General features: G+C 36.9%; 2 protein-coding genes across 6 annotated transcripts; one reads left to right on the plus strand and one right to left on the minus strand.

Moving 5' to 3' along the window:
* Positions 1–1,393: 1,393 nt before the first annotated feature.
* LOC127263129 (uncharacterized) lies at positions 1,394–6,760 on the plus strand. The gene is made up of 5 exons (XM_051292102.1): positions 1,394–1,687; positions 2,309–2,788; positions 5,338–5,742; positions 5,899–6,098; positions 6,257–6,760. The coding sequence occupies exons 2-5, from the start codon at positions 2,365–2,367 to the stop codon at positions 6,503–6,505; spliced, it is 1,278 nt and encodes a 425-aa protein (XP_051148059.1). The 5' UTR covers positions 1,394–1,687; positions 2,309–2,364; the 3' UTR covers positions 6,506–6,760.
* A 579-nt stretch (positions 6,761–7,339) lies between these two features.
* On the minus strand, positions 7,340–11,519 carry LOC127263128 (probable mitochondrial adenine nucleotide transporter BTL1). Of its 5 annotated transcripts, none has more exons than XM_051292100.1 (6): positions 11,210–11,512; positions 10,827–11,005; positions 10,482–10,576; positions 9,093–9,423; positions 8,630–8,867; positions 7,340–8,499 (listed from the first exon to the last, which is right to left on the minus strand). In XM_051292100.1, exons 2-6 carry the CDS (start codon positions 10,974–10,976, stop codon positions 8,255–8,257), a joined length of 1,059 nt encoding a protein of 352 aa, XP_051148057.1. In that variant the 5' UTR covers positions 10,977–11,005; positions 11,210–11,512; the 3' UTR covers positions 7,340–8,254. The 5 variants fall into 5 exon arrangements, with proteins under 5 accessions (XP_051148057.1, XP_051148055.1, XP_051148056.1 ...); XM_051292098.1 differs by having other exon boundaries at positions 10,827–10,994; positions 11,210–11,510; XM_051292099.1 differs by having other exon boundaries at positions 7,340–8,428; positions 10,827–11,515.
* Positions 11,520–25,197: the final 13,678 nt, after the last annotated feature.

Raw genomic sequence — 25,197 nt, forward strand, 5'->3', positions numbered from 1 at the left:
CCTAATGGTGTGTACTAGACCCGATTTAGCATATGTCATTAGTTGCTTGAGTCGCTATATGGCTAATCCGGGTGTAGAACATTGGAATGCATTAAAATGTGTGTTTAGATATTTGGTTGGTACTATGGATGTTAGGTTTCATTTTATACACGATATTGTGTCAAAAGGGCTTTTGAAACTTGAAAAAATTCCAACCGAATATAACCTTGTGGACATGGGGACTAAAGTTTTGTCGTTTTCAAAATTTAACTTGTGTAAGAAAACGTTGTATATTGATACTTTTGATTAGAATTTGGTTTTTCAAGCTGTAATTTAAATTTTTTTGGTTCTGTTTTCTTTTTTCAGCACTGTTTCTGTTTATGTTTTTTTGGGGGTGCTGGAATGAATTTTTTTTTTGTTTTGAGAATTCTAATCTTGATAGGTAAGTCCGTAAGTTAAAAGATTGAAAACGATCAATGCTCGGACCGTGATGACACCCATGATGTGCCACTTTCTCCATGCCCAAAAAGGTGGAGATTGTGGAGTTATTTTTGGCCAATGACAAAGTGAGGCCGGTAATGCACAAACCCGCACAACCCGAAACCCGGATCCAGTGACCCGAACCAGATCCGGTTCTACTGTGAAACCGGCGGTCCACAGCAAGAACCGAACCCGGTCCGGTTCTGTCTCTGATATATAAAGGGGCAGAGGGGAGGGGGGACCGGTCTGATACAGATACACACAGATATACTCACTCTCACATTCTCTCTCCCCGATTCTCTAATCTTCTCTCTAGAAGCCCTAATCGACGACGGCAACTTCAACGATCTTCCTTGGTTTTCTCTGGTGATCTGTCCGGCGATTCGACTGGTTCGACTGAGCTCTTCGATAAACAGCCTGTGCTGTTCCTCGGTTCGATTTACGATTTCGAGTGTTCCTTTACAGTGTATTGATTTTATTGTCTGTTGGGAAGGATTAGGCTTAAAATCGCTTGTGTTTTCGTTAGATCGTGGTTTGGTTCGCATGTTTGTTGCGTTTCCGTGGATGTCAGTTGTGTTTGGGTTGATATTGTGCGTTACAGTGGATTTTAGGATCGATATTAGATTGGGTAACCTGAGTCACATTTGCTTTCGTCTAATAAAAGATTCTTTAAGTTCTTTGGTTTAATTAATGGTTTTATTGTGTATATATGACATATTGATCTTGTGTAACAATATTTGTATAATTTTTTTTTTATAATATCATTATAATAGGAAATAATTTTTTTATTTTTTACTATTTTTTTTTGTTTTATAATAATTAATATTTAAAAGATTAACAAATAAATAAATCCTTGTAGCCAGAAGGATGTACTATTATATACGAGGAGGGTCAAACTTCCTCTTTTCACATGATTCTTTTACGACAATATTGTCTATCACTGCTTCGCTCGTCTATGCTCCTTCCTATTACTGATTCCCGCCGCTGCACTCCTGTGGCGTGGTACATCACTAAATTTTATTTTCAATTTTATGCTTTTTTACAGGGAATACCAATAATAAAAATTTGCATTTATTGCAATCTCCGTTAGAGCACATCCCCCAAGTCCCAGCCCCTCTTCGTGCGAATCCTCCCACTCACCACTCACTCACTCCCTTTCCCTAGGGTTTAGCGGTGCTCTTGTTGCAAGCTGGAGCCGTCTCCCATTGCATTGCAGCAATCTATTTTTGTAAGTTGTCTTTACGTTTCCCTTTTCTCCATTTTCATAGTTAAAAGGGAGGAAAAAAAAGGGTGTGAGTGATTTTTTTTTTTTTTTGTTATGGAGCTCTGAGACGATGAGGTGGGCCGATGATGTTAGATGCGTGGAAACGGAATGATGTTTCTTTTTCATTATATATCCATTTTCGAGTTAACAAGTTGTTCTCCTCTTTTCCGTTCAAAAAAAATAAAAAGTTGTCCTTTTTTTTTCAAATCACCAAAGAAAGTCCCGACCTTTTTAGCATTGCCGGTCAATGGAAACTTCTGTTTCAAAGTTCCTACTTCCACAGATTCTCAATTTATTTTTGCCTCTTCTTCCAATATGCATATCTAACAATTATTTTTCCTGATCTACATATGCTCGGGATAGAAGACGATGCCATAATACAAAAATGTGAATCTAATGATAGTTTGCACGACCCTTTGTTGTCCTTTACGGGATGATAAACTTGTGCTTAATGCTTACACTTTAGCAAATGGGGTGTATGTTCTTGATATGTATGGCAATAACTGAAGTTTTTATGTGCCCTAGTAGGATTGCTTCTGTTCCAGTATATAAAAAATAAATAAAAGTGATGAATTTCCTGTTCAGGGAGAAAACTTGCACAGGAAGGCGTTAAAGCGTGTTTTAACAAACACTCGCCACCTATGGATTTTTTCAAGCAGTTCACAAATGCTCACAAACCCAATGCCAAGAATGTCACGACAGATCAACCAACGCCCCAGTCAGTGGAGACCAAAAATGGGTGTGCTGATGTATTGAGCAAATCAATTAATGTTGATTCTACCAATGCTGCAAGTGAAGACGATGATGATGATTTCATCACAAATGAAGTGAAAAGGAGGCTGAAAGAGCTGCGAAGAAACAGTTTCATGGTGTTGATACCTGAGGAAACAACCCCTGCTGATGAGGAAGAGGAGGAGGAAGAGGGAGGGACAAGCTCTAATGAATGGAGGGACGTTGAGGCAGAGGGGCGGCAGTTTTGGTCTGGTTTTGATGCTGTGTATGAAATATATTGTGAGCGCATGTTGTTTTTCGATCAATCGAGTGCTCAACTACTTCTAGAAGCGGGTAATTTCTGCTATCACTAAGTTCTTTTCTTCATTCTTGCAACTGTGTTCTGTGCATAGTATTACACTTAAGGAATGCACATTTCTATATTAGGATATTATGTAGCAGCTCACTTATCAAGTTAAAATGCACAAGCTATATTAAAATGCACCTTTTAGTTCAAAACCTGTGAACCTGATGATGTGGATAGCCTCATATGTGGTAGCACTTTTTGTTGCTTGACTGGCTACCATGGTGATTTGTTTCTGTTTCCTGGACTTGTCACAAAACTATCTTCATTATAAACAAGGCAAACCGAGCTAGTGAGGTTACATGTAGATTCGTCTCCGTATGGTTAGTAATATCCAATTGGAATGAATGGATTTATGATCATATCAATCTATTCCCCCAGTAATTTGAGCAGTTAAAAAAGAGTTTAGCTGGTGTAATGTTAAGTTGGATCTGAAGAACTCAAAGACACTTGTATATATAATATGGTGTATTGTGGTTAACTCTGTCATATTTGACATGTTAGAAAATTTAGATGCTATGACTGCCAATAAATAATAAGAAATGTAGTGGTAGGTGTGAAATATTAATAGTTTCACATAAGCAATGCTTTAGCTATGTATCTTTGGGGACAGTGAGAAGAAATTTTCTTATGTGATTCTAGTTATCGTGTATCTTGTGAGGTTTTGCATGGTATCAAGCATGATTATTTTTTCCTTTTTGGTTAAAAAAAATAAATATGACTGACTGTTATATGATAAAAAAATAGTTTTGAAAGAAAAGATTTTATTTATATGAAGATAATTATTGGAAGTTGCATGCATTCATGTTGCCGATATATGTATAATAAGTGGCATCCAAGCATGCATTTGTATGCGGAACAATGCTTGGGACTTTTTCTGGGATCATAATGGGGAAGAGTGAGGCTCGGCTGTATTTATTGGACTCATTTATGACAGAATGAGAGCCTTCCATGTAGGATCACCATGAAAGCTTAAATTGGACTCTGCTTGAATGTGAGATAAATTTATCACATGAGCTTAGCATTTATAGGATTCCCTTTCAAGTGTTAGCCGAGCATCAAATGTAGAATTGGTTGGGGGTTCAACACCTTGCAGTCTCCCTACTTTTAATCTAAACAGTGAAATATATCCTTTTATTTATTTTATTATATATATATTTTATAAATTTCATCAACAAACTAGGCCTACTTTAAAGTTAATGCTTGCAGGAGTAGAATAAAGAAAAATAGCCAATATTTTCACTTGCCAGATGATCTTGCTTGTTGTAGAAAGAACATGAACACGTACCTCCCGCCCTTTTGCTTGAATGTTTTTCTAGAAAGCATTATTCAGTGAAACATCAAGAGATGTATCTATGTAGTGTATAATGCAATTTGGTGAAATTATATGATAAACTACATTTGTAGTTGCAATGTGGTGTTTATATCTCAGACATCTCTTAGGTGAACATTTTGTGTCGCGAAACATGTGGGGGTGTTCTTTTGAGGGTTTGGATTTTGTGTCTAGGATTTGAATAGTGAAAATTTTGAATTGGAATAGTTTTATGATGCGATATATATAGTTGTTGATTGATGTTTTGAATGTGAAATTGATTTTTAGTATAATATATAAATAAAAAATAGGTGTTCGATTTGATGTTTTTAGATGAGAAAATTTTAATGAATAGTAAAACCCTGGGTAAAACCCTCAAAAGAACACACCCTAGGGATTTCCTTGGTGACTCTAGCAGTCTTGCAGTGAGGAAGGGAGAAAATAGTTGTGTGCTTGCTGGTATATCTTTTAATTATGAATTTCTAAATCATGCCATTTTTAATAATTTGCCTTCTATACTCCTCTTTGAAGATCCAGAAAAAGTAATACATTGATGAGAGGATTGTTGAAATTTTTTCTTGGATCCTTTCTTTCTTTTTCTCTCGTTCTTTTATTGATTTTTATTTTTGTTCACTTAAAATTGTAGATTGATGGTTCTATCAGTACATAAAATAGTTTAGATGTACAATTGGACGGTACATGAAACTTTATAAATTTAAGTTGAATCAGTTTTAGTTAAACATGCATAAAGTTCTGCTATATGAATTGAAATCCCCATTTTAGTGCCACTAAACGGAGACAATTTAAAACTTTTTACGATGATGATGAGACCCCTCTTAGTTCCATGTCCAAGATCATGGTTTGAAGATGTCCAACATTAATGTTCGTCTTACGCCACTTTGCATGATCTCCTCGTGTGAAAGATGGAAGGACATTTAATGGTCTGGTCTTTATTTCAAATAATTTCACCCCCCATTGTAATGACGGGCTTGTAATTGTCTCAAGATTCTTGTGGTAAATCAAATTTAATGATGAAAGTGTCGTAAGTAGTGGCGTGTAGGAAGCTGATCTCGAATGAAAGAGTGGTGTGGGTAGTTTGAAGTTTTATAATTCAATAAAATGTGTGTAGTGTTTTCTTTGATCCTGTCTTTATGTGTTGTTCCTGAGTGGCATATGGTACATATTATGTTCTGAATGTGTGCACTTTAAAGCTCTAAAGTGCAACAGGTTCTGGTGTTATTTCTTCTCCATCACCAAGATCTGGATCTAAAAAGCTTGCTTCTCCCTTTCGATGCATTTCCTTGAGAAAATTTGAGGAAGATGGAGAGGAAGTCCAAAGCTTGTGCTATCAAGTGAGTGACAAATATAATGACCTGGAAACTGCATATGTAGCTCAAGTGTGCTTGACTTGGGAGGCTCTACACTCCCAATACACACAATTTAGTCAGAAGATTTCTTGCCAAGCTGAGAGTCCCACCTCCTACAACCATAGTGCTCAGCAGTTTCAGCAATTTCAGGTCTTATTGCAGAGATTCATTGAAAATGAACCTTTTGAGCCAGGCCCAAGGCCACAAATCTATGCTCGGGCAAGAAAATCATGGCCAAAATTGCTCCAGGTTCCAAAGATTCAAGGTATGAAAGAAAATCTATTATATATGGTGTGTGCCTTATTTTCTCGTATGAGCTTAATTTGTTGTGCCTTTACATTTGAATTTGTGTGCCATTTATGCACCTTAGATGATTATGTGCGTTTTAAATCTTACTAAAGCAGTTCTCTCTATCGTTTAGCATCTGAAGAGAAAAGCACAGGTGGAGAAGAGGCTCCGAACCTTTTGGTTGCTGCCATGGATTTAATTAGAATAATTGAAAGCTCCATCTTAAGTTTCCATCAATTTGTTAAGACGGACAAGACAAAATCAGGAGTTGCACGTCATGTATTTGGAAATCAGAACCAGTTGGGTACCCCAGTTCAGCTGTCTCTTGAGAGGGTGAGTTAAGTCTTGATACTCATTCTTTATACTTTGCATTGCCAACTCATATTTAACTCTTTTAAAGATTTTTGTGTGTGGCCTTTGAACACTAAACCCCTGTTGACCGATGAGGTTATAGATGTTATTTTATTTGTATTACTGTGGTGAAACTGCAGAAAGCGGGGAAACTGAAGGAGCTGTGGAATAGAAGCAAGAGTTGTAATAAAAAGAGAAGTTGGCCTAGCACAAGACAGGGTGCAGAGGTGTTGCTTGCACTGGTTGATGTAAAGGTGGTGCGGAGGGCCGTGCAGATGCCGAGAATTAGCAAAGAGCAATTGTTCTGGTGTGAAGAAAAAATGAAGAAATTGGGCTTGCCGGAGGGCAAGTTGCAAAGAGACCCCTCCCCCATCCTCTTTCCTTGCTAGTCGTTTTTTTCTTTTCCGGTGAAAGATGATGGGCAGATAGTAAGAAACTTATTAATTGAACTGCAAGATGCTAGCAGGTTGTTCGTTTTCTAGATGTGGGTGATGTTTTGGTTTTGCTCCGGCGAAGCATTGGCAAGAAGATGTGAGAGTGGAGCATTAGGTTGAAGTGCTCTCTATCTCTCTCAACCAAAGTAAGTACCTACAAGACTGCATATAAACTAATGATGTAATGAAAATGAATGAATCTTCGATCCAGATATCGGTCAAGATGGAAGCAAGCGTAAAATTACTATGTATTGAGTAGGAAATATTTAATATGCTGAACCATCGGCTTATATGTATGTAACTTTTGTTGTTTAAATTGGGGTAAATTATATAATACTCTATTGTGTTTTAATCAAAATGTACAAATTGCGCAAAATGTAAAGTTTGCACAAAATATCTTAAATTACGTAAGTTTTTATAAAGAGAAAAATGGAAAATATTTTAAATAATTTTTTTTTGAATAAAATAAGTAAATAAATAATTGTTTAGTTTTTCATTTTATAATTTTTTGAGACAAATTGTTATCCGATTTTTATAAAAACTATAAAATAAATTATTGATCAATTATTTATTTATCTATTTTTTTCAAAAAAAAGTTTAAAATATTTTATATTTTTTATTTGTATAAAATTTGTGTAATTTAGGTATTTATTTATAACAAAATATCAATTTTTGGATAAGGAAGATATTTCATGCAAACTTTACGAATTTCAAACAATAAATAAAATATAGAGTGTTTTGTGCATTTTTAAATTGGGAGCACCAAAATGAAAACAGTAGTATGCGTTACCATTGGGAACTGTAACTTAACTTCATTAGAGCATAAACAATGACTAGTTTATGGACGTGTTTTAAGGTTCTTTTTGTCAGAAGCAAAAGACAATTTACACAATGGTACAAATTGAGATGCAAAAATCTCCATGCAACCCCGACATTGCCCGGTGCAGACGAAGTTGTTTTGTCTCTTATGAACAAACAGATAAAACAAAAAATAACAGATAAAACCGGATCGAATCTAGTCGGAATCACCCTCATGGTGCAATCCTTCCTCTTCCTCTCCGTCTTCCTCTTCTTCTTCATCATTCTCATCATGGTCGGCACGGCAGCATTTTCAGAAGAATCATCCCAAACAAACAAGCTCCAAGACAGAATCAATTTTTTTTGATAAAATAAGCCACTTTCACAGCTTTTTTGTAAATGGCCATTGTGTGCGTGCTCTTACATTACATGACAGGACAAGAAAGGGTAACGATGTCCGGGCTTGTCTGTCTTGTGTGGGGTGTTTTTAATTGCTAATTAGCAACGAAGCCAAACTTAGGCATGCAGCTATTCATAAGCTGCCAACTATTTATGTTGGTACGGTTAAAGAGGACCTCTTAAATTCTAGGAACTAACAGCCATAACACGCCATCATAAGAAAAAGGAAAAAAGAAACATCTTAAATTCTGTTGGCACGCATCATAACAGCATCTTGCCGATTAGATTAGAACCAAGATCCTGAACCCATTGTATCAAAGCATTCTCTTTTGGGGACGAACCTTACACTTTAATTTCTTTCTCGCCATCCTTACCTTGAATAAAACTTTAGAGGGAACACGTTGAGCATTCGGTTTCTCTCCCTCCCCCCCCCTCTCTCTCTCTCTCTCTCTCTTTTTTTTCTTCTTCAAGTCAGTTGCTTGCAGTCTACAAAATGTAGGACCAAGTTCATTGTCCTTTGGGAAGCAATATATCTTTCCAGGCTTCGTAGAACATCCATGTGATTCCAGAGGAGGGCATAACTTTCAAACAGCTGGCAGCCCAGCCTCTATAAAGACCCAAAAACCCCTCCTCTCTCACTACTTCTGAGAGAGCGGCGGCCATGTGGGGTGGACATTTGCCCTGTAGAGTGCCGACCATCAGCCGCTTTCTTGCAACCTCTAAGGGATAACTAATTGTGCTAGCTGTGAATCCTAAAAGAAATAAAAATATATATGTATATGGAGTAGTAATTAATAGCATCATACAAGGCAGGTGAAGTGAAGGGCAATGCTAAAACATGAGATGATTATTATATTGGCAATTACTTAAAACTAAATTTACCTGAAAGAGCCCCAACTAAGAGCATCTCTGCACGAGTCAAAGATTCCTTCCTTTTTGCGAGGCAGTAAGATTTCTTCATTGTCTCGTACATAAAATAATAGCACGTGCTGTAAGGCAGCATGCCAACCAATGTAGGTAAAAGCCCAGAGTACAGAGCACCAATTCCACCATCCTTATAAATATGGCGTACTGCAGTACTTAAATTAGGATACATATCAGGACTCACAGTCAACCTGTCCTGCATAATTAAAATAGTTGTATGCGTATGAGCTGATATAAATTAATATTGATGCATGTTTTGAATGTAAAATTGATTTTTAGTAGTATAATATAAAAAATAAAAAATAAGTGTTTGCTTTAATATTTTTTGGAGGAAAATTTTTGTATGGATAGTGGATATCTTCCCAAAATCCTTGAATCAAACACATCCTAAATGTACAAGTCCACATGTGGTATGGTATACCTTTAAAACCTCGAGAGGATGGCATGCAAGGGTGCTAACAATTCCAGCTGCAGCGCCAGCCACAGCAACCGGAGACACCCATGATAGAGAAAAGTTGAAATTGAGATTTCCAATTTGCAATTCTGGACCAGTTTTATTCCATTTCTCTTGAGCAGATGACATTACTCGCTTTACATATTCAAACGTTCCAAGTTCAATTGCCTGTGTGGGAACTATACGAATCATGTTTATTGTGTTTCCAGCCCAAAGTCCTTGCCAGCCTTGTTGTTCAATAATCTGAAGAAAACTACCAGATATGTTTTTAGAACCTACTCCAACCACCATCCGTGTCCTGCATGATTCAAGATCGCATAAGAAAGATGGTTGAGCTTTACACGGAATCTTTACTGGGCTAAGAGATAGCAGTTCTGGTATACTTGTTCTAACTCTACAACATGGTAAATCATAGCAATCCAAAACAGGAGAAGAAAGACAGCTCATACTTCAAGGCCTTTCCAACATGTGCCAGAGTTTTTCTTTCAAATAAAAATAAAAGTGTCCCTATAAAAGGGCCTTCACACAGCAACTCAAACTGCAAAAACTGAAGGTTATAGCAGAGCAGGTAAGCATAAAATCAGGATTTCATGTCCACATGTTTATTAGTTCAGCACCGAAATTTTAAGAGTGCAAGACAAAGTCCAGCTATGTGCAAATTTTGTAGCACAAATAACTTGGCAGATGATTATTGGCTACAACCAAGATATATTTCTTTTTTCCAGCTTCATAACAAATGAACTTGACTATAATTATAGATAACTATCTTGTCCTGAAACATATAAGTAGATGATTACAGAATGAGTGCTTACAGCTAATGTGTTTAAGGTTTCCCACACAACAATCAACAAGCACTAATCTCCAATATCACACTAGAACATTAACGTATTATAAATATTGGCTACATATTCTCCAACCTCAGTAATATGCTCCTTGCCAGAATTCAATCAAACATATCTAGAGTTGAACAAGTCATCTTCACTACTCTTCATATTAAACTACGCCACATGTCAGATATTCTCCGGTTTAAGGTTACATCACTTAAGATTCTACAACTCTATGTCCTTATCAATTAATCATGCAACCAACTAGAGCACATTTAGATCCTTTTTCTGTTATGGAGGCCAAGAATGCTCACCCCAAGACAACAACAAAAAAATAAATAAATATAAAAGGAGACACAAAACACCAAAACAAAGAGGAAAAACAACCAGATCGTGCTATCATTGTTCCTCAGAAGATTGAGAAGGCGCGCATAATATGTCAGCCATCTAAGTAATGTGGTTTGATTAACAGCATTTGTAAGTGATCAATTAATTTTCTTAAGTATGCATAACAAGCAGAAGGCAACAAAACCTGATGGTCTCAAGAGGTGCAAGAATGGCTTTGGTCATAGCCCCGGCTAAAGCCCCACTAAGGAACTCACCAACTTCTCTGCTCTTCACCAAGTCCTGAAGGAAATCAAAGAACTTTGCTTTATTCAGATGACCTAAATGCTTCTCGTTGAGAATTCTGTCAAAACGCACAAGTAAGAACTTCTTAACAACATCTAGGTCTTGAACTCGTGGCTTGCTTGACACGTGACCAAGCACGAAAAAAACACTAGAACTTCAAGGAGGATATAGAGAAAGAAGACAAACCAAAAATAGATTAAAATGCGAGCACCCGCGACATATGAAAGAAAAGAGAAGAGTGATAGACCTGAAATGCCCGTCCAAAATCGGGAACACGGAGCAAGTGTTGGGAAGTTGAGGGCTTGCTATGGGAAAGGGAATGGGGTTGAAGCTGGAGTCGAAGTTGGAGCTGGAGCTCCTGCTTGGGCGCAATCAAAGCTCCATGGATATCTTCCATGACACAATAGCTCTTTTTCTGCGATTCAGCTTCGCTTCCACGGTCAGTACAGATTTTATAAGGAAGAGGGTCATGAAATGGATCAGAGGTCGTATATAATGGTAGATAGCAGATATGTGTGTGCGTGGAAATGCAGGAGTGAAATGAGAAAACACAAAACCGAAGAGACGATGGAAAAATGGGTGATAGGGCTAATAGAAATAGGAGACACGAAAGGGAGAGAGACAGCATGCCTGGTGGCTGTGTTGGGTCTGGGCCATCTGCGTCGGCGACTTTTGAATCATCTGCTGCAACCAACCAACCGAAATGCGCCTCCCAGGTGTTTATAGTTCTGCAGCCCGTCGTGCTTCCGTCTACGATCTATGTCACTAGGATTCCAACCAACCCTCACAAGATATATCCAGACGACGACGGGTAGACTAGAGGGAGAGCAGGCAATTCAAGATTGGCCTGGGCAGGGTGCGTATTTGGGTTGAGTCCAGGGACGCCCTATAAATATAAATCACCACCTCATCTCGCTTCCCGGGTTTGTCTTTGAACTGGTAATTTGGTCTAGGTTTTCGTCCTACAACCCATCATTATTTTTATTATTAACTTTTTTAACGTGGGCCGCACCGTTCCACGGATGCCTGTAAATTATACTACATTCAAATTTCAATTTATAATTTCATGATCTTCAAGCTCTCTCTTTACGGATCCATCCTACTCTTATTATTATTAATTAAATGGCTTGATTTAAAATCATTTTCAATTAAAAAACATAAAAATTTTGTTAAAAAATGAAAAAAAATAAAAATAATTGAAGCTATTTAACAATTTTAGTTAATAAATAAAGAGAATGGAAAAAATATAATAAAAATACTAATATTGATAATAAACAAGTAGGAAATAAAATGTAATAGTTCAATATTGATTCTTAATTTTTTAAAGTATAATAATAATACAAAATTAATGAATAAAACTATAATTAACGGACAAAAAAATATGTTCTTAATCAAATATATAAAATATGAATATCATAAAAAATAAAATATTATATAATACAAATAAATAAATAAATAATTATTTTAAAATTTTACCGAAAATTTTACTATATCGAATGTATCGGTACAGTAGCAATATATATTTATATCATATCGAATTTTTCGATATCGTATGCGGTATAGATCAAAATATTTAGTACAATATATCATTTATTTATACGATGTTATATATTATAAAATTAATTAAATGTATTTATAAATATATAAATATATCATTTGTTTTGTGTCAGAGTAAAATGGAAATTGTATAATTTATTATGATATGAAAGGAGTATTATTTTTAACAATAAAAAATTATAAGTATTTTTATAAATATAGAAAATTATATTATTTAAGGGTGTGTTTGTTTGGAGTTTAAATTTTTTTATTAAAATTTAAACAGTGAAATTTTTGAATTAAAATAGTTCTTTTACGTTATATAAATTATGTGTTGTTATAATATTTGGAATATAAAATTAATTTTTAGTATAATTTTTTAAAAAAATTAGAGGTTTAATTTAATATTTTTAAAATAAAAATATTTAATAAATAGTAAAAATATGAAAAAATTAGATAAAAGAACACACTCTAAATATTTTTTTATTAAAGTGGATTATTGCTACTTTTTCTTGTTGAACTAGAATTCACTTGGCCAATTGGAATTTGAATTTAGATTTTGATCTTTACCTTTTATTTTCTCCAATCTCTTTGTAATATATTTTCAGTCTATTTAAACATTATGTTAATATTTTTTATATAGAAAATATTTAATTATATTTTATTTCAGTATAAATTCAGAACTAAGTTATTATACTATATTTTTATCTTTAATATAAATTCTTTATTAATATATTTATAGTTTTCAATTTAAAAATTGATTCAAGTTAGGTAGATCCCGATTTATACCAGACTATACATAGTTCGATTTTTTTTTTTAATTTATTATTTTTTTCTAATGCAATTATAATCTTCTTTTTTTTTTTTTTTTTAAATGCTGAATTCAAAATTTTAAATCATATTTATTTTTGCGAGCTTTAATATTGGGTGACACGTGTTCGGCTTTGCAATTTGAACCTTCCGCCTAAGAGTATTTGTTTTCGTTACCTTCCTTATTGTTATTTTTCTGATTATTTTTTCAATTTTTATTATAACAATATCCATTACTTTTAACGGACAATTGGATATAAATATCCAAGTCATATTTAATTTTTAAATTCAATCCATTCACATAAATGGAGATCACTGTACTCCCCACTTTACGAAAATGTTTGGCATCAACTTCCTACTCCTTGCTAATTTCATTTTTACCATGATTTCAACCCTATTTTTTTTTTTTTTTTTTACACCCTTAACTCTCTTACAATTGATTCCAATCAAGTTTGTTTATTTCACGTGAAAGATAAATGTCTTGCATTTCGCATTTCAGGGTGGCATATTTCGGCGATCCAATCCGGTGACTTGACGATTGATCTTGAGTCAAACTTTGGCAGGGACACAAGGTGCTCAATCGAGACATTCAATTACATACTTTTAACAAGGTAAACTTTAATTGTTGTATTATTTATTTGTTAGAAACGTCAATGGCTTGATTTTTTAAGTTGTCTGTCCGTCGGAATTGATGCCCGGAGAAAACAACAAGCACGAAAAAGGAGTTTGATCTTGCTGCCTAGAGCTACCACTGCCGACCGATGCCTGAAGATGTTTTTGGTTCGCCGTTCTTCTTGAAATTATTGGTTGATTTCTATCCAATGAAAACATATGAAAAACTAAGGGTTTGTTTGGTTGTAAGTTAGAATTTGAGTTGAGTCAGGTATTTTAGTTGGATTTGAATTTTTTTGAATTGAGATGTTTGAAATGGTGTTTGGTTATAAATTGACTTTTCTAGTGATGATGTGTTGATTGGTTGTTAATTAGTTAAAGTAAAATATATTGATTGTTGTGATGTTTTTGAAATTTTTTTTTTTTTTTTTAAAGTAATAGATAATTTCAAGTATAATAATAGAATAGTATAATAGTATTTTTCAGATTAATTTTTATTTTTATATTATAATATTATATAGTAATATTTTTTTTAAAAAGAATCGTTGATACAAAAATAATTTTCAGGTTAGGTTTTATTATTTTAAGAGAATATAATATAAATAATGTTGCATTTTATTAATATAGTATAATAAATTTTCTCTTTGTGTTTTTTTTGAACAAATCTTCTATAAATATTATAAATAAAAATACAATGCATATACAAATTAATACTACCATATAATATATTTATTTTATTCAGTAAAAAAATTAATAATTTAATATAAAATATTAATATAATTTATATTATCAATATAATTTTACATATTTAATATAAAAATAATATCACTCTGCAAATACAAAATACACACACCAAACAGTTTTTTTATTAATTTTTAAATATTAGAATAATAGTATTACTTATTTCTATAACTATGATTAGGAATATACTATAAAATAATACTCCTCCGTCCACGTATAAAGTATACATTTATTTTTGATGAGGTGTTTAAAAAATAATACTTTCATACAAAGTATACATTTATTTTTTACGAGGTGTTTAAAAAATAATACTCCCTCCGTCCCAGAAATAAGGGCTTATTGTGTCCGACATGGTATTTAAGGAATATTGATATTATATTGATAGTGGGTAAAAAATATGGATAAAAGACTTGTTTGGCCGTGTGAGTGTATTAGTGTAAAAAGTTGTGGCAATTGTGTAATAAAAATGAAAAAGTAGGGGTAGTTTTATGGTGATATGATTATTTATGAAAATAAGATTATTGTTTTGGGACGGACAAAAATGGTAAACATGACTATTGTATTGGGACGGAGGGAGTAGTATATTAATTATAGTGGGTAGTTGAAAGTAGTGTAATGACATTTTTGCCCTTACTTTTTTGGGCGGTTTAAAAGTAACCAACATGGAAGCAGTTTTTGACGGTTCAAAGATAACTGACGTGGAAGTGATTTTTTGACCGGTTCAAAGGTAACCGCCATGAAAGTGGTTTTGGACGGTTTAGTTTTGATACGTATATAAGCAGCCTTAGCGAGAGAGAGCAGACATCTTCAATCGACATCAATCTCAGAGAAATTCTCATTGGGGATCATCATTTTTAGTTTTCTAGATATCCTTTTTAGCTTTCTTTTTTCTTTTCTTTAGCAATATTATGTATTGTCTGTCTAGGGATCCGTGATTTCAAACACACTCTACTTAAATTCGAAATATATTTTTGAATTTTACTTTTCTTGTGGAAGTTTTACTATCAACAAATTGACGACCACAGTGGGAGTGCGAAGCAAAATTGCTGATCCTACGTCTATCGAAAATTTCATACAACTTCGACTTGGTCGAGTCGTTGCAAAGAACATTATCACAGGTTTTCAATCTAAAAGCCTTAGCACAACCATTGTGGACACCACGACAACGCCACCACCATCAATCCTCACTATAGGGGTCGTCTCCCAAATACTATATGAACGGTTAAATCATGTTCAATAAATGAACAAATAACAAACAACAACCATGCAGATAATATTGCACGAGCAACAAAACTTGATACATAATATGCTAGATCAAGCCCCGTCGAGAGTCACACTTAACTCGGCGCCTTCACCTCCAAGAATGTCCCATTCGCGCTTTCAGACAAACTTCGCAGGGTCGTCGTTCATGGATAGCACAATTCCAAGTGCTACAGCTCCGATCAAAACTGTCATTAAGCTAACCGTTGTGGAATGCCCCGATTTTAGAATGTATAAAATAATATTATTATAGCAAATAAATATTTTTATAATATTTCGGGATCAAGAAATTAATATTCTGAAATAAATTTTATTCATATTTTATATATTAATTATGATTGAAAAGATTATTAAACGGATAAATATCGATGAAGATAAATATAAAATATAATATATAATAATAATATAATAATAATAATAAGGTGATGATAATGATGATATTAATAATATATAAATATAAGTATATATAATAATAATAACGTTAATAATAATAATATAATATATAATTATAAAATATAATAATAATAATAATAATATAATTATAAATGTAAATACAACCTTGCCTCCGAATGAAGGAGAAGGAGAACGGGAAGAAGGCAAAGAAGAAGAAAGAACAAGAAAAAGGTTTAGCCGTCTGATTTTGATTCCGACTTTGGTATTGTATTCCTCGTTATACGTAGAATTTAATTATGAATTTTAATATAAATTTAGATATTGAAGATATTAAATTAAAAATTCTTCAAAAAATTCATAACTGGCTATTTGGCTATTTAATCGAAAAATTTCTTTAGCTAATAGCCTATTTGTAGTCCTAGCATTCCGACTTTGGTATTGTATTCCTCGTTATACGTAGAATTTAATTATGAATTTTAATATAAATTTAGATATTGAAGATATTAAATTAAAAATTCTTCAAAAAATTCATAACTGGCTATTTGGCTATTTAATCGAAAAATTTCTTTAGCTAATAGCCTATTTGTAGTCCTAGCATTATATTATGAGAATTTCGTATTGATCCGAGCCGAATTGAAAACGGTAGTGTACTGTGCACCTGCCTGTTTATTCATATCTTTAAGTATTTTTATTTAATAATCGGGCGATATAAATATTATGAGGTATATGAGTTTTATAGCTAGAATATCGTAGTCTACTAAATATAAAAGTTTGAAACCCAACGAGTTAATTATAGAATTTAGCTTTTGAATAAGCAGGTAGCTCCTATGAATAAGCATATAGCTCAGTTAATTTGAGTAAATAATGAGGCAGGTGTACGTTGGAGGAGATTTGGGTGAGATTGCGAAAGCTAGAGAGTGTTGATAAGAGGTAAGTAATAAGAAATTAAATCTAGTTTTAAGAAATTAGGTATCCATGTTGCATTCGATTCTAATTAATATGTTAATGTGATATTACGTGAATCATTTTGTCAGTGCATGTATATATTTATATATATATATATATATGTTCGGATGCATGTGGGAGACTTCATGGTTTATGATATTTGATATACGTATTTATGAAAATGAGGATAAGTGAGTTGTCTCACCAACCATTTTCAATAAATTCACTTATTTGACATGCTGCACACATATTGCACGGTTTATCAGATTTATTTTATGGATTTATCGTTTAGTCGCCGTGTGCGGTAGTGCTAGGCGAGGGCATCATCTGGGGTTAGGATATTCGACCCCGATGTACCGTAACACTTTGGCGATAGTGGACGATAGTAGTCGGACAACTGGGTGACTTAGTCGCACGGTCATTCAGGGATTAGAACCATTGTAGTTGAGACGTATTTGGTCTAATCATTCATGTTCGGTGTTGTTCCACTCATTGGGCTGGCCACTGGTGAGGTCTACCGGTAGTTTAGGATCATATGCCAAACTCCAAACGTGATCCCGTTAGAGCGCGCGAGGAGGAGTAGAGTTTCCGGGTTTCCCTTGGGTGATTCCAGGTTGCACGGATTCTACTACATTACACGGGATAGGGCAGTCAGTGGGGGTCCTATCTTTGCTATCACAGACAATGGGGCGTCTTGTGGTTAATAGCGACAACGTTCGACTATCCATGTATTGATTGTCGGAGTCGTATGGTGGGTATATGGAAGTGACCGGATGACCGTTATATTATTATGGGTTTATCAGGTCCTTCCTTAAGCCAATGATTTTTCGGCTATTTATTGATGATGGTCTAGTGAGCTTGTTATAACGGGGCCAAGGGTATTCCGGCTGCTCACTTAGACATATGTAGTGAGCCTATGAATATGGAGCCGAGGTTATTCCGGCTGCTCACTTTGGCGGATGTACATATATATGTGGATGTGCATTGTTGTCGAGTTTGATATCTTTGTTGCATCATTTTACAATTGGCATGACATGACACGTATCATATGATTGACGAGAATTAGACTTTATTTTAAAAGGTATGACATGATATATTTAACGTTAGTTTTTAATATGGATTTAATTCTAGATTGCTTTTAAGAAAAATATTTGTTTATGGTATGCATGGCACATCCGAGATAGAGGACGTCTCGGGATATAGAAAGACGGGCTGAGTGAATGAACTTACATCTATTGTATTATATGTAAATTTTAACCGAAAAAAATTCTTGTTTAGGAGTGTGTTTTGTAAATATTCATAAATCAGATTTTTTTTATATAATAATGCGCTTTTATGGTTAATTTTAGTCTTAACACTGTATTGTGGGGCCCGAAGTAGGAGGTGACGACCTCATGATGCAGTGTGGCGGTAGCATTTCCAGTATGAGCCAACTGGGGTGTTACAAGTTGGTATCAGAGCATAGGTTTGGTAGATTTTGGCTCTTTCGATTAAAATAAGGTTTTGAAAGTAATAATGACATTGAATTGTTTTGGCAAGGTTTGGGTTTTGTGGGTGCATTCATGTTAATGTGGTTTATACTTTAATGTTATACCTATTTAGTTGTGTTGCTGAGTTGATATTGAATCAGGGAAGTCGGGGACAGTATTTCGAATTCTCGAGGTGATGGTTTACGTAGGGTTATTTTAGGCCCAGAGCTAGATTGGGTTTTGTGGGTGCATTCATGTTAATGTGGTTTATACTTTAATGTTATACCTGTTTAGTTGTGTTGCTGAGTTGATATTGAATCAGGGAAGTCGGGAGCAGTATGTCGAATTCTCGAGGTGATGGTTTACGTAGGGTTATTTGAGGCCCAGAGCTAGATCATTCGTTTGATAAGTCATAATATTTTGTTATATAGGTTTTACATAAAAAAACCCCAAAACCATCCACCGACTTTCCAGCCACCCTAAACCCTAACCCCGAATCGCCACTACTGTTCCACCACTTCGCCATTTTCCGATCAAAACCGCCACTAAGCCACCTGTTGATTCAGCCATTTTCCGGCCACGCGCTATCGCCATTGTGCTCATCAGCCCCAAAAATCCCTAATTTGGTTACTAGCACCGCTGTGTCGCCGCCGGAGGCGCGGGAAATACCCCCGATCAAAATCCGTCCCAAACTGCATCACTGGAATACTACTCCTCCAACAAGATTTAGGGTTTAGGGTTTAGAGATACGACATTACAGATATCTCACATATATAGGGAAAGGAACCACGTCGCGTCTGCCTAAGCGATTCTGAGCGTTTCTCTTTCGATTGAGCGGACATTTCTCCCGAAACATTTCCCTTTTTTCAATTAAAACTCTCGTTCGAGTGGTTGCAGATGGTCTCCCGACTTTCTGTTTCAAGTATCAGGCTTCACCCCCTTACGACTTTTTTAGGACACTCAGTGTTGATATTACTTAGACTTGATAGACTTAGTATTTCTTGGTTGGTATTGATGTATCATGCATGTTGACTTTGAGTTTATCTGTTCTGTTTTGTTTGACTTGGACAGTATAACTTTTATCAGCAGAACTACGTATGGCTTGATCCCGTTTAGGTACGTAGGCAGCCCACTCTGGGTGCAGCCATTGTTATATAGGTTTTACATAAAAAAAAAACCCCAAAACCATTCACTGACTTTCCAGCCACCGAAAACCCTAACCCCGAACTCGCCACTATTGTTCCACCACTTCGCCATTTTCCGATCAAAACCGCAATTAAGTCACCTGTTGATTCAGCCATTTTCCGGCCACCGCACTATCGCCATTGTGCTCATCAGCCCCAAAAATCCCTAACTTGGTTACTAGCACCATTGTATCGCCGCCGGAGGCGCCGGAAATACTCCCGATCAAAATCCATCCCAAACTGCATCGCTGGAATACTGCCCCTCTAGCCGGATTTAGGGTTTAGAGATGCGACATTGAAGATATCTCATATATATAAGGAAAGGAACCACGTCGCGCCTGCCTAGGCGATTCTGAGGGTTTCTCTTTCGATTGAGCGGACACTTCTCCCGAAACATTTCCCTTTATCGATTAAAACTCTCATTCGAGTGGTTGCAGATGGTCTCCCGACTTTCTGTATCAGGTAGCAGGCTTATTCCCCTTACGGCTTTTTTAGGACACTTAGTGTTGATATTATTTAGACTTGATAGACTTAGTATTTCTTGGTTGGTATTGATGTATTAAGCATGTTGACTTTGACTTTTGATACTTAGACTATCTAGGTTTGTCTGATCTGTTTTGTTTGACTTGGACTGTATAACTTTTATCAGCAGAACTACGTATGGTTTGATCCCGCTTGGGTACGTAGGCAGCCCACTCTGGGTGCAACCATTGTTATATAGGTTTTACATAAAAAAACCCCAAAACCATCCACCGACTTTCCAGCCACCGAAAACCCTAACCCCGAGCTCGCCACTACTGTTCCACCACTTCGCCATTTTCCAATCAAAACCGCCACTAAGCCACCTGTTGATTCAGCCATTTTTCGGCCACCGCACTATCGCCATTGTGCTCATCAGCCCTAGAAATCCCTAACCTGGTTACTAGCACCGCCGTATCGCTGCCGTAAATACCCCCGATCAAAATCCGTCCCAAACTGCATCGCTGGAATACTGCTCCTCCAACCGGATTTAGGGTTTAGGGTTTAAAGATGCAATTACAGATATCTCATATGTATAGGGAAAGGAACCACGTCGTGCCTGCCTAGGCGACTCTGACGATTCTCTTTCGATTGATCGGACAGTTCTCCCGAAACATTTCCCTTTGTCAGTTAAAACTCTCAATCGAGTGGTTGCAGATGGTCTCCCGACTTTCTGTATCAAGTAGCAGGCTTCACCCCCTTACGGCTTTTTTTTTAGGACACTCAGTGTTGATATTACTTAGACTTGATATACTTAGTATTTCTTGGTTGATATTGATGTATCAGGCATGTTGACTTTGACTTTTGATGCTTAGACTATCTAGGTTTGTCTATTCTGTTTTGTTTGACTTGGACTGTATAACTTTTATCAGCAGAACTACGTATGGCTTGATCCCGTTTGGGTACGTAGGCAGCCCACTTTGGGTGCAGCCATTGTTATATAGGTTTTACATAAAAAAAAAAAAACCCCAAAACCATCCACCGACTTTCCAGCCACCGAAAACCCTAACCCCGAACTCGCCACTATTGTTCCACAACTTCGCCATTTACCGATCAAAACTGCCATTAAGCCACCTGTTGATTCAGCCATTTTTCAGCCACCGCACTATCGCCATTGTGCTCATCAGCCCTAGAAATCCCCAACCTAGTTACTAGCACCGCCGTATCGTTGCCGGAAATACCCCTGATCAAAATCCGTCCCAAATTGCATCGCTGGAATACTGCTTCTCCAACCGGATTTAGGGTTTAGGGTTTAAAGATGCAACATTACAGATATCTCATATGTATAGGGAAAGGAACAACGTCGTGCCTGCCTAGGCGACTCTGACGATTCTCTTTCGATTGATCGGACAGTTCTCCCGAAACATTTCCCTTTGTCAGTTAAAACTCTCAATCGAGTGGTTGCAGATGGTCTCCCGACTTTTTGTATCAAGTAGCAGGCTTCACCCCCTTACGGCTTTTTTTTAGGACACTCAGTGTTGATATTACTTAGACTTGATATACTTAGTATTTCTTGGTTGATATTGATGTATCAGGCATGTTGACTTTGACTTTTGATGTTTAGACTATCTAGGTTTGTCTATTCTGTTTTGTTTGACTTGGACTGTATAACTTTTATCAGCAGAACTACGTATGGCTTGATCCCATTTGGGTACGTAGGCAGCCCACTCTGGGTGCAGCCATTGTTATATAGGTTTTACATAAAAAAAATCCCAAAACCATTCACCGACTTTCCATCCACCGAAAACCCTAACCCCGAACTCGCCATTACTGTTCCACAACTTCGCCATTTTCCGATCAAAACCGCCATTAAGCCACATGTTGATTCAGCCATTTTCCGGCCACCGCACTATCGCCATTGTGCTCATCAGCCCCAAAATCCCTGACATGGTTACTAGCACCGCCGTATCGCCGCCGGAGGCGCCGGAAATACCCCCGATCAAAATCCGTCCCAAACTGCATCGCTGGAATATTGCACCTCCAGCCGAATTTAGGGTTTAGAGATGCGACATTGCAGATATCTCATATATATAGGGAAAGGAACAACGACACAGATGCCTTAGCGATTTTGACATTTTCTCTTTCGATTGAGACTTCTCCCGACAGATTTCCCTTTGTCGATCAAAACTCTCATTCGAGTGGTTGAAGATGGTCTCACGACTTTCTTTTTCAGGTAGCAGGCTTCACCCCGTACTGCTTTTTTAGGACACTTAGTGTGGATATTACTTAAACTTGATAGTCTTACTATTTCTTGGTTGGTATTGATGTATTAGGCATGTTGACTTTGACTTTTGATACCTAAACTATCTAGGCTTGTCTGGTCTGTTTTGTTTGACTTGGATTGTATAACTCTTATCAGCAGAACTACGTATGGCTTGATCTCGTTTAGATACGTAGGTACCCTACTCTGGGTACAGCCATAGCTATATAGGTTTTACCTAAAAAACTCCAGAACCATCCATCGATTTTACAGCCACCGAAAACCCTAACCTCGAACTCACCACTACTGTTCCACTACTTCGCCATTTTCCGATCAAAACTGCCATTAAGCCACCTGTTGATTCAACCATTTTCCGGCCACCGTACTATCGCCATTGTGCTCATCAGCCCCAAAAATCTCTAATCTGGTTACTAGCACCGCCGTATCGCCGCCGGAGGCGCCGGAAATACCCCCGATCAAAATGCGTCCGAAACTGCATCGTTGGAATACTGTCCCTCTAGCCGGATTTAGGGTTTAGAGATGCGACATTGCAGATATCTCATATATATAGGGAAAGGAACCACGACGCCGATGCCTTACCGATTCTGACAGTTTCTCTTTTGATTAAGCGGACACTTCTCCCGGCATATTTCCCTTTGTTGATCAAAACTCTCATTCGAGTGGTTGCAGATGGTCTCCCGACTTTTTGTTTCAGATAGCAGGCTTCACACTCTTACTATTTTTTTAGGACACTTAGTGTTGATATTACTTAGACTAGATAGACTTAGTATTTCTTGGTTGGTATTGATGTCTTAGGCACGTTGACTTTTACTATTGATACTTAGAGTATCTAGGCTTGTCTGGTCTATTTTGTTTGACTTGAACTATATAGCTTTTATTAGCAGAACTACGTATGGCTTGATCTCGTTTAGATACGTAGGTACCCTACTCTGGGTACAGCCATAGCTATATAGGTTTTACCTAAAAAACTCCAAAACCATCCACCGATTTTACAGCCACCGAAAACCCTAACCTCGAACTCACCACTACTGTTCCACTACTTCGCCATTTTCCGATCAAAACTGACATTAAGCCACCTGTTGATTCAACCATTTTCCGGCCACCGTACTATCGCCATTGTGCTCATCAGCCCCAAAAATCTCTAATCTGGTTACTAGCACCGCCGTATCGCCGCCGGAGGCGCCGGAAATACCCCCGATCAAAATGCGTCCGAAACTGCATCGCTGGAATACTGTCCCTCTAGCCGGATTTAGGGTTTAGAGATGCGACATTGCAGATATCTCATATATATAGGGAAAGGAACCACGACGCCGATGCCTTACCGATTCTGACAGTTTCTCTTTTGATTAAGCGGACACTTCTCCCGACAGATTTCCCTTTGTTGATCAAAACTCTCATTCGAGTGGTTGCAGATGGTCTCCCAACTTTCTGTTTCAAGTAGCAGGCTAGACACTCTTTTTCTTTTTTTCGGACACTTAGTGTTGATATTACTTAGACTTGATAGACTTAGTATTTCTTGGTTGGTATTGATGTCTTAGGCACGTTGACTTTGACTTTTGATACTCAGACTATCTAAGCTTGTCTGGTCTGTTTTGTTTAACTTGGACTGTATAACTTTTATCAGCAGAACTACGTATGGCTTGATCTCGTTTGGGTACGTAGGCAGCCCACTCTGGGTGCAGCGATTGCTATATAGGTTTTACCAAAAAAACCCCAAAACCACCCACCAACTTTCCAGCCACCGAAAACCCTAACCCCGAACTCGCCACTACTATTCCACTACTTCGCCATTTTCCAATCAAAACCGCCATTAAGCCACCTGTTGATTCAGCCATTTTCCGGCCACCGCGCTATCGACATTGTGCGCATCAGCCCTAAAAATCTCTAATCTGATTACTAGCACCGCCGTATCGCCGCCGGAGGCGCCAGAAATACCCCCGATCAAAATTCGTCCGAAACTGCATCGTAGGAATACTGCCCCTCTAGCCGGATTTAGGGTTTAGAGATGCGACATTGCAGATATCTCATATATATAGGGAAAGGAACCACGACGCTGATGCCTTAACGATTCTGACGTTTTCTCTTTCAATTAAGCGGACACTTCTCCCGACAGATTTCCCTTTGTCGATCAAAACTCTCATTCGAGTGGTTGCAGATGGTCTCCAAACTTTCTGTTTCAGGTATCAGGCTTCACCCTCTTACTGCTTTTTTAGGACACTTAGTGTTGATATTAGTTAGACTTGATAGACTTAGTATTTCTTGGTTGCTATTGATGTCTTAGGCATGTTGACTTTGACTTTTGATACTTACACTATCTAAGCTTGTCTGGTCTGTTTTTTTTTAACTTGGACTGTATAACTTTTATCAGCAGAACTACGTATAGCTTGATCCCGTTTCGGTACGTAGGCAGCTCACTCTGGGTGCAACGATTACTATATAGGTTTTACCAAAAAACCCCAAAACCACCCACCAACTTTCCAGCCACCGAAAACCCTAACCCCGAAGTCGCCACTATTATTCCACTACTTCGCCATTTTCCGATCAAAACCGCCATTAAGCTACCTGTTGATTCAGCCATTTTCCGGCCACCGCACTATCGACATTGTGCTCATCAACCCCAAAAATCCCTAACCTGGTTACTAGCACCGCCGTATCGCCGCCGTAGGCGCACTGTACATACCCCCGATCAAAATCCGTCCCAAACTGCATCGCTGGAATACTGCCCCTCAAACCGGATTTAGGGTTTAGGGTTTAGAGATGTGACATGGCAGATATCTCATATATATATAGGGAAAGGAACCACGACGCGTATGCCTTAGCGATTCTGACGACTTCTCTTTTGATTGAGCGGACACTTCTCACGACAGATTTCCCTTTGTCGATCAAAACTCTCATTCGAGTGGTTGCGGATGGTCTCCCGACTTTCTT

The sequence above is a fragment of the Andrographis paniculata genome, unplaced genomic scaffold (assembly GCF_009805555.1).
Source record: "Andrographis paniculata isolate CXL003 unplaced genomic scaffold, ASM980555v1 Contig66END, whole genome shotgun sequence".
Classification (NCBI taxonomy): Eukaryota; Viridiplantae; Streptophyta; class Magnoliopsida; order Lamiales; family Acanthaceae; genus Andrographis; species Andrographis paniculata.

What these genes read in the sequence shown, in the direction of transcription:
- LOC127263129 (XM_051292102.1), top strand. Translation starts at nt 2,365, where the DNA reads ATGGATTTTTTCAAGCAGTTCACAAATGCTCACAAACCCAATGCCAAG. An exon ending in CCAGGTTCCAAAGATTCAAG is followed by an intron (nt 5,743 to 5,898) that starts GTATGAAAGAAA and finishes TCTATCGTTTAG; the next exon opens with CATCTGAAGAGAAAAGCACA. An exon ending in TTCAGCTGTCTCTTGAGAGG is followed by an intron (nt 6,099 to 6,256) that starts GTGAGTTAAGTC and finishes GTGAAACTGCAG; the next exon opens with AAAGCGGGGAAACTGAAGGA.
- LOC127263128 (XM_051292096.1), bottom strand. Translation starts at nt 11,207, where the DNA reads ATGCTGTCTCTCTCCCTTTCGTGTCTCCTATTTCTATTAGCCCTATCA. An exon ending in GCACCTCTTGAGACCATCAG is followed by an intron (nt 9,424 to 10,481) that starts GTTTTGTTGCCT and finishes TGAATCATGCAG; the next exon opens with GACACGGATGGTGGTTGGAG. An exon ending in CTTAGTTGGGGCTCTTTCAG is followed by an intron (nt 8,500 to 8,629) that starts GTAAATTTAGTT and finishes TATTTCTTTTAG; the next exon opens with GATTCACAGCTAGCACAATT.